This window comes from Phodopus roborovskii, unplaced genomic scaffold (genome assembly GCF_943737965.1).
Source record: "Phodopus roborovskii unplaced genomic scaffold, PHOROB, whole genome shotgun sequence".
NCBI lineage: Eukaryota > Metazoa > Chordata > Mammalia > Rodentia > Cricetidae > Phodopus > Phodopus roborovskii.
Window position 1 is genome coordinate 28,228,944 of NW_026126416.1, and position 12,932 is coordinate 28,241,875.

The window sequence follows — 12,932 nt, forward strand, 5'->3', positions numbered from 1 at the left end:
AAGTTCACAGAATCTTTTAAATGTCTTTAAAACCCCTTGCACACGCTACAGTTTCCTTGGCATACGTAATTTATGGCAGGTAGAATAAAATGTGGCTGTATTGCATGCTCTGGGAAGCTTTTAAAGCAATTGCTTTCTCTCTGGGAGACTGTGTGGCCTTTAATGAGTGTTGCCTGCTTCTCTGGTTTGATTCTAGTTCTTTTGATTGAATTTGCTCTGTTTAATGGAAATCATGCCAGCAGGAGCCTCTCTCCCGCTTTCTTTTCTCTACAGATATCAATGAATGTGCTCTGGATCCTGGGAAATGTGCACCTGGAACTTGTCAGAACTTGGATGGCTCCTACAGATGCATTTGCCCACCTGGGTATAGCCTACAGCAAGACAAATGTGAAGGTAAGGGGCTGCTGCTGGGAAATAAGAAGAATTGGGTTGTTGCACTAGAATCACAGAAATCACACATTTTTGTAATGGTTTTTTCAGTTTGAAATACATACATACATACATACATACCATCTAAGTCAGAGGGTATGACTTTGGACCTCATCTTCAAAACAGGAATGGCCACCTAACATCACTGTGGGTGTTAGTTTTCTCTATGCACAGGCTGCTTTGGTGGCCCTAGCTCTTTCTCACTGATAGTGTTCCTGAATTAGATTATTTTAAGTGGCCATAATTGACGGCTAAAAATAGCCTTCACATCCACTTTATCTCTTTAAGTGTCCACATTCAAGGCTAGGTGAAAGTGGTTGTACAGTTTGTCTATGATGTCCAGTTGTAGGTGGGTAGAAATGTATTGTTAGAGAATAAGTTCTCAACAAATATTACAGGACATTCCATTCCTTTAATCTCAGCACAGATTCCTTTTCATTAAGTGAAGGATTCATCACAAGAGCTTCATAAGTAAATAGGATTGGATGGATTCTCAAGAAGTCACATAGTTCACACCCCTACCTTTAAACAGTTCTGCCAGTCACCACAATGGGTTTGAGTTTTCTCTACTTTTAATACTGCCAATGAGAAATTTCATTATAAATCCAATTTATATTCTATTCCAGTGATGATATTTTAAGCAGAAATATCAAAATGAATTATAAAAGAATTGTTCAATTTCTTTCTTTTGTTATTTTTTGAAAAATATTTATTTTATATGTATGGATGTTTAGCCTGCATGCATGTCTTCTGCCAAGAGAAGGCAGAAGAGGGTGGTAGGTCTCAGAATTGGAGATCCTTGTGAATCACCATGTGGGTGCTGGAAATCAAACCAGGGTTGCTCTTGGAAGAGCGGCCATTGCTATTAACTGTGGACTCATCTCCCTATCCACTATTTCTTTTTTTTTTTTTTTTAAGAAAAAAAATGTACTTTATCTGTTTCTGTGTGTATGTAGGCATGAGTGTATGCATATGCTTACATATGTGTGCGATATGGGTATCAGAATACAACACCTGCTCTCCTTAAGGACCACACTCAAATCATGATGGCAAGGACACTTACCCTCTGAGCCATCTCACATGCACTTGTTTTGCCTTTCTTCATGACATATAATTTACTTCATGATTACTACATAAGTCCCCCAAAATAACTAGAATAGAGATATAGAGAAATAAAAAGAATTCCCCAGATGATCAATAAATGTACCCATTCTATACTATCTGTTATTATTAAGAGCATGGTACCTGCAGGCTAATTTTTAATATAAGAAAAAGAAATAGGGTTGGGAGATGTCTTAGTTGGCACAAGGGTATGGACCTGAGTAGTGGCTGCCCTGTAATCCCAGCACTTGGGAGCCCAGGATCAACCTGGACAGCTAGACTAGACAAACCCACATGCTTTAAGTTCAACTGAGAGAGCCTATCTCAATAAATATGATGGAGAATGATCTAGTAAGTCATCTAATGTCAACCTCTGGCCTTGACACACACACACACACACATGTACACACCACACATGTCCATATGGACCCACACACTTTCAAATACACACACTAACATACATACGTACACATACATACATACATATACATCATATGCATATACACATGCAATATAGATGCATATGTATGTATATATATACATATATATATATATAAACAACATTCATGTTAACAACAAATACAACTTCCAAAAGGAAATATTTGAACATTTTTTTTTTACAAACATTACCTTTCTTTTAAAGGGAAAGGTAGATGTAGTGATGGAAGAAGTTTAGGAATGAAGTAATTCAATGAAGAAAAGTTCAAACTCATTAACAAATCCAAAACGGACCATTAAAAATATACACTACAACACGGAGTGGCAAGGGGGCTGGTTTTGTACTGTGCAAGAAAATAATCACTTCGATTGCTTATTGCTAGAATATCTAATGTATGGCAGTTACAATTTTAAGGTGAGATAATGGAGTTCAGTTTCTTGACTCTCCCTTAGGTGGGCCTCTAGAACAAAGTCATGTAAATATATCTTGGTGTGGGCAGAGTGCACAGATATGTAGCACAAGAGTTCCATGACCCAAGAGATACTTAATATTTTTTTCAGTTTTGTTACTAAGACAGCACAGCCCAGATTTAAGACTACTCCCTTCCTTCACTATAAATTCTAGCTGAAAGTCATAGGGAACAGATGAGTTTGTTAAAGTACAGTGGCTATGCTTTTCATAAAAGTAGAATGATTGTGTAACGTATTCACTAAACAGATAATTTCGAAAGAGAATGTGGATATGTAATTCTCCAGTCAGGCCAACATACACAAGCTAGTTTTCTTAGGAAAACTCACCACACATTGGTTACCCAAGCCACACTGAGTTCTCAGTGGGTTACTCCATATAGTGATATGATGTACTAACGTGCTAAATAAAAGAGCCCTTAATTCACATGTATTCAGTTCCTAGTAGCTCTGTGATGAAAGAATAGCCCTGGTCTATACAAAAAAGGGATTTTCATATCTTCAGAAAAACTATCTTGCAGATCAGAGTCATCTTCTGGGATTGGATTGTGCTTATTTATATAGCTACTAATGTTTTTAAGGTTACAGCATGGGGTGATGAGAAAGCTAAAGCTACAGCATGGTATGCTGGGAAGGCCCCATCAGTGAGTGAAGGGAAGTCAGCCTACACTGAGATCAGCCCTGGGCTTGTGCTGTGCAATGATGAGGCGAGGCGCTGGAGTTCTGACCTCTCTCCAAGTGTGGTGTGGAGTTAGTGTAACTTCTCTGGTTTGTTGTGTACCTCCATGAGTAAGGGGGTTGTCATTGCTGTGACTGGCCCTGCACCTCCATGATTAGAGGGCCCATCATTACAACTCTTAGAAGATTCTTACAGATTCAATTTTACATCAAGATCTGTCAAAAGTAATTTTAAAAATTAACTTTAAAATAATATCACAGTCAATTGCTTCCCCGTTAGAATGGTTCTGAAACCACTCCAACACTGAATTTGTACATTTTTTGATTTGGTGACTAATGGAGTCTCCATGGCATTCTCACTCTGACATGTGTAACTCTTTTAGATATTGATGAGTGTGTTGAAGAACCAGAAATTTGTGCCTTGGGGACCTGCAGCAACACTGAGGGCAGTTTCAAATGTCTGTGTCCAGAAGGGTTCTCCCTGTCCTCAACTGGAAGAAGGTGCCAAGGTAAATGCCTCTGAAAGCGTTAGACTCGTTGTTCTGGGTTTATTTGTTGTGGTCTTATGTTTTAAACATGGCAAAGCTCTACCTCTTCATGAACAGGAAGATGTTTCATTCACCCAAAGGTCTAATGATTACCATATGCCTGAAGGTTCACATTTACTTTGGAGGTTAAAACTCATCCATCAAGTTTCAGTTGCTTATACAACTTCCTTGGCACTTAGACCCCTCTCCCTCCTACAAGCACAGATGCTGATAGGCTTCTCGGTGGGGGCATCCTCGAGGACCTAGAGGAGATCAGCTATAGGAAGCTGCAGCCTATGAATCTATGAACATGTGTGCAAACCAAGACCCTCAGACAGAGAAAATGCAAACTGATCACCTGTCCCTGGAGAAAGATGCTCATCTTCACTTCCAGATTCTCTGGGGAAACAGAATAATACTTGTTGATGGCAAAAATATTCAAGGTCTTGCCAGATTAACTTTAAAAGACTCTGAAAGTAAACACAAAACAATGTTTGGTTAAAACCCACAAACTTGTTTAGACATTCCTAAACAATGCAATTGTTATTTGGCTATACTTATACAAACTAGTTTAATGAGTTTACAGCGTGGGGAAGGCCCATAAATATTTACATTTAGAATTTCTATCAGTGTCTATATGTTGCTTTGTGCTTTTATTTGATTGTTTGGTTATTGTGTGTGTGTGTGGTTTGCTTCATATCACCAAATAATAGGTTTAGAATGTAATTTAAGGTTCTAAAATATGGCTTTGGGGTTTTAGTCCTGCCAAGTTTTAGGCCAGAGAAGCCATTTAATGGTGTAGAAATGCTTTGCTCACCCAAGCCACACCAATACCCACCCAAGCAATCCTACTGTGTACATGACAAAGTTTCATTGTCTCTGCATCTGCTATGAATGCTTGTTATTATTATTCTGTCTGCTTATGGTTTTACTTTTTCAGCTGATCACTGCAGAAGTATGAAAGGAAAAGTTGCAAATTCTCTGGCCGGTTTGATCTGGTAGGGAGCTATCAGAAGCCCATGAGTGTTTCAGAATGGTGACTGCGGTAGAGCAGGATCAAGTAGATACTCTGCCTGTGTGCTACAGGACTGTCCAGATACAGTCTGACTTCTACCCCCTCATTTGTGTCTTTGGCTTGGCCTGCGTTGGGAAAGAAAGGAGTGAGAAGCCAGGTGCGAGAGAGTCTGCCGATGTGGCAAGCCAGGGGAAACTCCAAGGCTATTAATTCAATTTGCACTGGCCTGTCACAGGGCAAGCTGACATTGCAGGAAGAACCAGTCCAGCTGTGAGAACCCTGCCATATACTCAGCCAGAACTGAGGAATGCAAGCCGGGACTTTCATAATTCCAAAGAAATTTCAGAGGTCAGAAAAGGCTGTTTGCAGATGGACTGGTAACAGGCATCCTAGTGAGCTCTGGCTGAAGTATGCATGTGTGTGTGTGTGTGTGTGTGTGTGTGTGTGAGAGAGAGAGAGAGAGAGAGAGAGAGAGAGAGAGAGCACAGGGCTGTTTCTCCATGGAGGGCGCCTTTGAGTGATAAATAAGCTCACCTGGAGGATCAATATGACTGATAGCAAATCTCCTACTCAGTACAGATCCTACTGGAACCTGAAATTTTGAAACTGGAATTTTTCTTGTAAGGTGACTAATTGAGTCAGTCTTCTAGTAGCCATAAAATGAGGAAGTTCCACAGAACCACTGATTTTGGGTTTTGCAGCACCAAATGTCACTGTACTCAGGTGGGGGGGGGCAGACTCTGGCACTGATGGACATATTATAAAGCAGCATTCTTACCTGCAAAATTCAGGGGAAAGAATCTGTCATTTTGAGAGTATCCGTCTGAAATCCAAGATGTTTATTTATTTGTTTGTTTATTTATTTATTTATTTATTTGTGTAGAGGAGAGGTGTGGAGAAGATAAAACTAGATCTGGAGTAAGGTCAGAAATCTAAGGACAGTTGTGGGAATAAGTGGTAAAAAATGCTGTTTATATCAAACAATGTAGGTGACAAAGAACTTGAAGAATAAAGCAAATGAAAAGGGTGTCCCCTAAGAAATGAGAATTAGTTGGGTCTTGGCATTTCTCCACAATGTAAATATTTGGGTGGCAAGTACTGCTATGAGAGTATGCTTTCTGAACTGGAAAACTGGTGGAAGAGAATGCAGAAGTCAGAGGTGGACAGAAACTAAAGAAATGAGTGCAGAATCGTGCCCTCAGATCTGCAGACTTTAGCCACCAAGTAACGAAGGAGACGCTGTGCAAGGATCTGGAAGCCAAGTTAGAAGAAGAAACACATTCCAGACCCCTAGATGAGCTCACTGCTCAGAGCTACCCAATCTGTCCTATAAGAACTGGGAAAGTTGGCTTCCAAAATTATGTCATGCAACATTTCCTAAGACAGAGCTCCCCTCTTCCTTGTTGTTTGCAGAGCAAGAATGAATATAAAGAAGTACATATATTCTTTGAAAGGAAGGCTATTGTTCCTGTACTCATCCATAGTCCTGCCTTTTGCCTTTCTTTTTCTTCTTCTTTCTATTGCACTAAACAGGCTGTGGTTGGGAATTTAATTTTGATGGAGCTATATGTGCATGAGTGTGAAGCCTGCAGAACGTCCCACTTGAATTTTGTCCCCACAATTCCATGGGTAGCTGCTGTGGTGAACGCTCCTGGTGGCATGGTTGGCCACTCCACATACTTTCTTCATTTGTTCTGTGCTGTAGTGTGGGCTTTCCCTTGGTTCCAGGGTGTAAAGGACACAGAATGACAGCATGCCTTAGGACTAGGAGCCTCTGCTACCTTAGTCTGCTTGCCAAAAGTTGTATAAAATCCATGCAAGAAAAACCATTGCAGAGGAGATCCTTCATGAGTGATTCTATGTGGGGATGTTCCAGTCCTGAAGTCATTACTGGAAGTCTGTTAAGACTAACACGGTTGTGGTATTCATATCAGGTTGCTTTGAAGAAGTGGGTAAGCTGAGGAATGAGGATAAAGCAACACAAATTTGTTCGTCCTATCTTACTCTTGGTTCCCTGTGACTTTAGCAGTCTCGGCTCTTTTGTGATTCCAGTCACTTACAGAATATAGCTGTGGTCAATGACAGTGCAATGACCCGCTGTCATGCAATGAAGATTCAGTGGGAAAGCAACTGACGTGTCCTGTGGATGTATGTGTGTTGCAGATTTGCGGATGAGCTACTGTTATGCGAAGTTTGAAGGTGGAAAGTGCTCATCACCCAAATCCAGAAACCATTCGAAGCAGGAGTGCTGCTGTGCTCTGAAGGGAGAAGGCTGGGGAGATCCTTGTGAGTTGTGTCCCACGGAGCCAGATGGTAAGTCTAACACCTTTGCTTCTCGTTGCATGATCCCTTCTACATATGACCGTGAGATGAGTAACAGTGTAAGGCTTAAAGCCAATAGGATAATCTAATTCTAAGTGTGATCAGAATGTCCATTTAGACATATCAAAAGGACATGGTTGTTATTTTCTTTTTTAATTGTGTTATAAATTAGTCATATGAAGATGTCTCCTTGTTTCTGGTTGTCTTGTTCTTAGCTCTCAATGTGTACAGAATGTGGTCAAACCACACAATGGATGGGGGCGTGGGAAGCCTGTTGTTGTCCCTGGTCTGCCCACTAATGAGTGCATATCTCCACCACAGAGGCTTTCCGCCAGATCTGTCCCTTTGGAAGTGGGATCATCGTGGGCCCTGATGACTCAGCGGTCGGTGAGTGCTCCAAGCTGGGTCCTCCCTGCCTCTTCTTTGTTCTTCCTCCAGGTCTTATTTCTCCAAATCTACCTGGGAGAAATAATCTCTTCTATTTGTTGTCTTATTACTTGGATGATAGTTGTATTGTGGTATTAGATATTCACTGATTGAACACTCTGAAATGACAATAGTTTAAGAAAAATATCTTGGTTCTTGGTTTTTTGTTTTGTTTTTTACAGTTTTTTCTTTCTTTCTTCACTTAAGATATGGATGAATGCAAAGAGCCTGATGTCTGTAAGCATGGACAATGCATCAACACAGATGGTTCCTATCGCTGCGAGTGTCCCTTTGGTTATATTCTAGAAGGGAATGAGTGTGTGGGTGAGTAGTGACTCAGCCTCTTCCTTTGGAATTGTATTATGCAAAAATTGAGCTACTTGGCTTTTACTCTACCAAGGTTGAAATCTAGTTTTGTTCCTCCATTGAGGAATTCTTCAATTAGACTGCTAGCTTGTCCCTACTCTGTACTAGGTAGGGAGCTACCACAGTGAACCAAGCAAGAATGGCCTTTCCTTGGATGGCCCCTGTAGTCTAACATGGAAGGAAGATACTGGACATGTCCTAAGAGATAATGAAAAGGACAACAGCAAATGGAAATCTTAGTACAGCTTAAAAATATACTGTTAGTGACCAAAATGTATACTTTTGATGTGTAGAAATACAAATTTTTATTTGCATCTTTATATTTGGTAGCATGAAAGACCACCCATCCCAGTTTCTTGTTTTAGCCTTTTCATTAAAATGTCCAAGAATGGCTCCTGTATGGACCATTGACTTTTAATTACATTGACTATAAGCCAGATTCAAGTATTATGGTGGAAAACTCTAAAGCAATGTTGCTGTAATGTAACATGGATTAAGTGTGGTATCAACACTGAATGTGTGTATGTGCAGATTAAAAAGTCCTGTCTTCATATAAGGAGTGGGAGTCTGAAGACCGTAGGACGCATTACTATGCAAATGAAGTGATTTGTTTCAAATTACACAGGCTTCTCTAAACTACAATTATATTGGTTTTTGTTTTTTATTAATTCAAAGGAGCTACAGTGTTCTTGGCCATAAAGTGTCATTTATTAGCTTTATTAGCAAAACAGAAATAAATTTTTATCAATCTTATCTTTTTAGAATCTTTAATTTTCTGCTGTGTATGTGCAAAAAAGAGCCCCCTCTCCTAGTTGTAACCCTTGACAAGAGCCCACTATTTTCCTGGGCTTAGAAGTATCAGTGCTATTTCTAAAAAAAAAAAAAAAAAAAAAAAAGGATTTTTTTCTTTTCCAAGAGAAAATATTGTTCCTAAGGCCTGGGTCAGCAATATGAACAGTGGATGTTCCAGGTGGATGAATTAGGAGGCAGCATACCCTAAAAATATTTTCTAGCCTTTTTTTTTTTTTCTAGCCTTTTTTTCTGTTTAATATAAACCATCTGGTTTTTAACAGATTCAACAAAATCTACTTGAATGTTGGTTTTTAGCCAGTATATTAATTCTATTTAACCTTAGGTCTCTTATTTTGCATAAGTTTAGTCTTCTATTTTATATCTGGCAAGACTCCATCATGTGTAAGCCTTCTTGTGCAGTGATGTAATGTGGGGGACAATTGGAGAATTTTGTCTTCAGATCAGCAGAACCCCCTGGTGTAGGTAGTACCTCATTTTTGTCATCAGAGCATCTACTCCCAAGAGCATCTACTCCCAGTGAAAGAGACACTTCTCCCTAAGAACAGGCTGCAGAGAACCATGTGGGAAATATAAGGGCTGGACATTCAGATCTCTCATTTTCTCCACCAGTGAGCAAGGGCAAACTCTCCGTATGAACTTGTGATCAGAAGGCACACACATTCCCTCCTTGCAAGAACAGGAGGACTAAGCAAGACAATGCAGACTCAAGAACTAGAACAAAATGAAAAGTACTTCCTGTGTCTGAGCCCATTTTATCTCCACTCGTTTCATCTCCACTTTGGATCACTTTCAGATACTGATGAATGTTCTGTGGGCAATCCTTGTGGAAATGGGACCTGCAAGAATGTAATTGGAGGATTTGAATGTACCTGTGAGGAGGGATTTGAGCCTGGTCCAATGATGACATGTGAAGGCAAGTACCTCAAATGCAAAAGAGCTGGTTGCCTATGCTGATCATGGGGACAGTTACTTGACTACATTTCTTAATCAAACATCTTTTGTAATTAATTAAGAATTAAGAGCCTAGTGGGCTGTCGCATCATTTCTTCTCAGTGTGGCCTCATCTTTGCAGGAAGTATTAAAAAAAAAAAAAAAGATATAGGTGGCTTATAACCGAAGTTACACTGTCTATATCAGAGTGTTTACTAATGTGTCTCCACTGCTGGCATTTCAATATGATTCCTATCTTATTTTCTATTTCCTTTCATTGTTGTTGTTGTTTCCAAGGGTTTTTTCCTCCTCTTTTGTGTTCTCCTTTTCTCCTTTTAGAAATATCTGCACACAGAGCTAGATAACCACTGATGTCCTGTGGTCATCTGGAGACAATCCCAGAGGGAGGTTGCCTAACCCATAGAACCATCTGAAAATTATTTGTCAATATGAATGCCTGGAAGGGAGTATGGAAAAGAAGGAAAGGCTAGGGAGTGCCAAAGAGTGGTTGGTCCCTAGACAATTTATCTTAACACCCCCCCCACAACCTCTGGGAAATTTTAAGAAATGCAAACTTTCTGGCCTCATTCTAGATCATTGAATCACAAACTTTAAAAGTAGGGCCCAGCAGCTGTCAGATGACTCAGGTGATGTTCAAGTTGAGGTTCACTAATGTAAGAGAAGATTGGAGAGGAACATTGGTACTGAATGGAGCCCTTCACCAGAGATACAGGCTGTTGGTACCTTCTCAGTGCCCTGAACCTTTAAAGGTTGTGAATAAGCCATGACCTGAACACTCAGTCCTGTTCTCCATCCACATCATTGTTCTTGGGAAGCAAAATGATCATTTGTTCTCACCCTCTTACTTTTGGAAAATACATCCTGATATTTCTAAACCATGAACTCTAGAGAAGTCACTTTGCCCAGAAAAGGAAAAGCCATTCTTTAATCAGGGCTAGAACTTGAGCATCTATATAAAGTGCATTTCTCTAAGTATAAAATTACCAGAATACTCTGTTTTGGCAGAAGTATCCCTGTTGTCTCATAGGAACCTTTGTTTAGGGAAGGAGAAGTGTCTAAACATTTAAGGGGCTCAGCTTCTTTTCTGACCATAATTGATTTAGTTGAAGGAAGCAAAGACTATCCATAATCTATGTACAAAGGAAGAGACAACTGGTCAACCTGAGCCTTTCAATTGTGCAAGGTGGACCTCTTATTTCTCATTCATGCAAATTCATAATTGCATCAGCACAACAAGCTTGGAGACTGTGCTGAGAGATACAGACATGGCCACCATATGTAAGCGACAAATAAAATAATCATCTCATTTTTATAATTTTCTCAGTCTATTCATGGTTATGATAAGGAAGACTTTCAACTTTTAATAGAAGTACATTTCTCTCTTTTTGTCATGCTTGGTATCATTAATCCATCATTTAACATTTTTTACTGTAGATATAAACGAATGTGCCCAGAATCCTCTGCTCTGTGCCTTCCGGTGTGTAAATACCTATGGGTCCTATGAATGCAAATGCCCTGTTGGATATGTTCTACGAGAAGACAGAAGGATGTGCAAAGGTGGGAGTCTGTTAGAGTTCATCCAAGCCAGAACACTCTGTCTCTGTGTGTACTTACACAATAACTGTTCTGATGCTGTATTCTACTAATTGGATTAGTTAATGCTACCATATTAAAATAATACCATATAATATATGACTTGTAATAATTATCACATAACAGGTTTTGTCTGTTATTATAATCCATGACATTTATAACATCATTATGTTATCATAGTGCAGTTTTAATACTTTTATCAGTATTATGAAATAACATTGTACTATAATAACATAGAAGCCTCTAATTCCATTTATTTCTAAATGCTTCGACAAGCACATATGAAGCATAAAGCAAGGGCATCCAGGAAAGGCCTTCATAGCATCATAATTCTGATGAGGTCATCAGTTGGTCAGGAAGCAGTTTCTTCACCAAGTTCAAAAGGTGGTTAGAATGCTCCTTCCCATTTTTAATATATCAATGTCCAACAGATGCCAAAAGAAATAAGCTTAGTATTAAAATAACAAATGATCATCTTGTGTTTAAAGGGCAAACATTCTGTTCAGCTTGTTTGTAAGTTGTGATTATGCATTCTTTCCAGATGAGGATGAGTGTGCGGAAGGAAAACATGACTGTACCGAAAAGCAAATGGAGTGCAAGAACCTCATAGGCACTTACATGTGCATCTGTGGCCCTGGGTACCAGAGAAGACCTGATGGAGAGGGCTGCATAGGTAAGACTATCCCTGTGCAAACTGCTCAGCATGAACTTGGAGTGACAGGGCACAAATGATCTGGGCTCTGAGTCAGACTGATGATGTGTTCTTTCTCTCGTGTCACAGCTCATGGTGGAGAGACCTTGCTGTCCCCACCTGTGGCCTGTCCTTTTCATATTATCTTGGCTTGTATTGATGCTAGGGTTGGGTCACCCACTTTTGACCTTTGCCCTTTTGTGCATGTGGCCATCAGGAGATAGTTCTTTCCAGTGACCGCCCACACCATTGTTGACTCAGTTGTCTTACTAACATCCTGAGATAGGTCCCCTGAACCAGGACTATCTCTAAGACAGTGGCTCTAACTTCAAGATATGTGCTGTTACCTTGAGGTGGGTCCAAGCACTGGTGTTTTAAAGCTCCTGGATGATTCTACTGTGGATCCAGTATTGAGAATCACAACTTTAGACTGGGGAATGGCAAACTGCAGCTTCCAACCAAATCCAGCCCTCCAGGCTGCCACTTCTTTTGTGAATAACGTTTTAGCAATCCATGTGCATGTCATAGTGGTTGTTTCTATGACAAAGAGGCAATCAAGTCATTACAGAAGAGACTATAGGGCTTAGGAAGCCTAAAATATTTACCAGCCCACCTCTTATGAAAAGTTTTCTTGACATTTGCTTGAGATAGCAAATACAGGAAAAAGAAAGTTCTTGCATGTACTTTTAGAAGTAAATGAACATCAAAGATATATTTTGTCAGTGAGAGGGAAAAAGTGTTTCCCATTGCCCTGGTATTCTCTAAGATACATAACTGAACAGTAATTTTTTAAGAGTAGACTCTGAAAGCTCCGAAAAACAAAGCATGGAGACCAATGGTCACATACTGGACCCTCCCTGATCATAGGTGGAAGACTCAGGTGCAATGAGAGCTTCTGGAGGAGGTGGGCCTCCCCCTTACATATTCAGATGCATGTGGTCTGAGGTCAGCATGGACAGCAGGATTTTTTGTTTGTTTGTTTCCATTCTGGGGGTTGAACCTAGGGTTTTCCATGTGCTAGGAAATTGCTCCAGACTAAACTACGTTCCCAGGCCATTTTGTTTTTTATTCCAAGATAGGGTCTTACAAACTGCCCAGCTTGGCCTTGGGGTCT

General features: G+C 40.0%; 1 protein-coding gene across 1 annotated transcript in view; it reads left to right on the plus strand.

The window, feature by feature from the left end:
- Fbn1 (fibrillin 1) overlaps positions 1-12,932 on the plus strand; it is a 198,475-nt gene that overhangs the window by 167,364 nt on the left and 18,179 nt on the right. The window contains exons 48-55 of the mRNA XM_051183504.1: positions 274-393; positions 3,498-3,623; positions 6,820-6,969; positions 7,300-7,365; positions 7,612-7,728; positions 9,377-9,496; positions 10,969-11,091; positions 11,669-11,800. Of these exons, the coding sequence (XP_051039461.1) occupies positions 274-393; positions 3,498-3,623; positions 6,820-6,969; positions 7,300-7,365; positions 7,612-7,728; positions 9,377-9,496; positions 10,969-11,091; positions 11,669-11,800 (954 nt within the window). The remainder of the gene's footprint in view (positions 1-273; positions 394-3,497; positions 3,624-6,819; positions 6,970-7,299; positions 7,366-7,611; positions 7,729-9,376; positions 9,497-10,968; positions 11,092-11,668; positions 11,801-12,932) is intronic.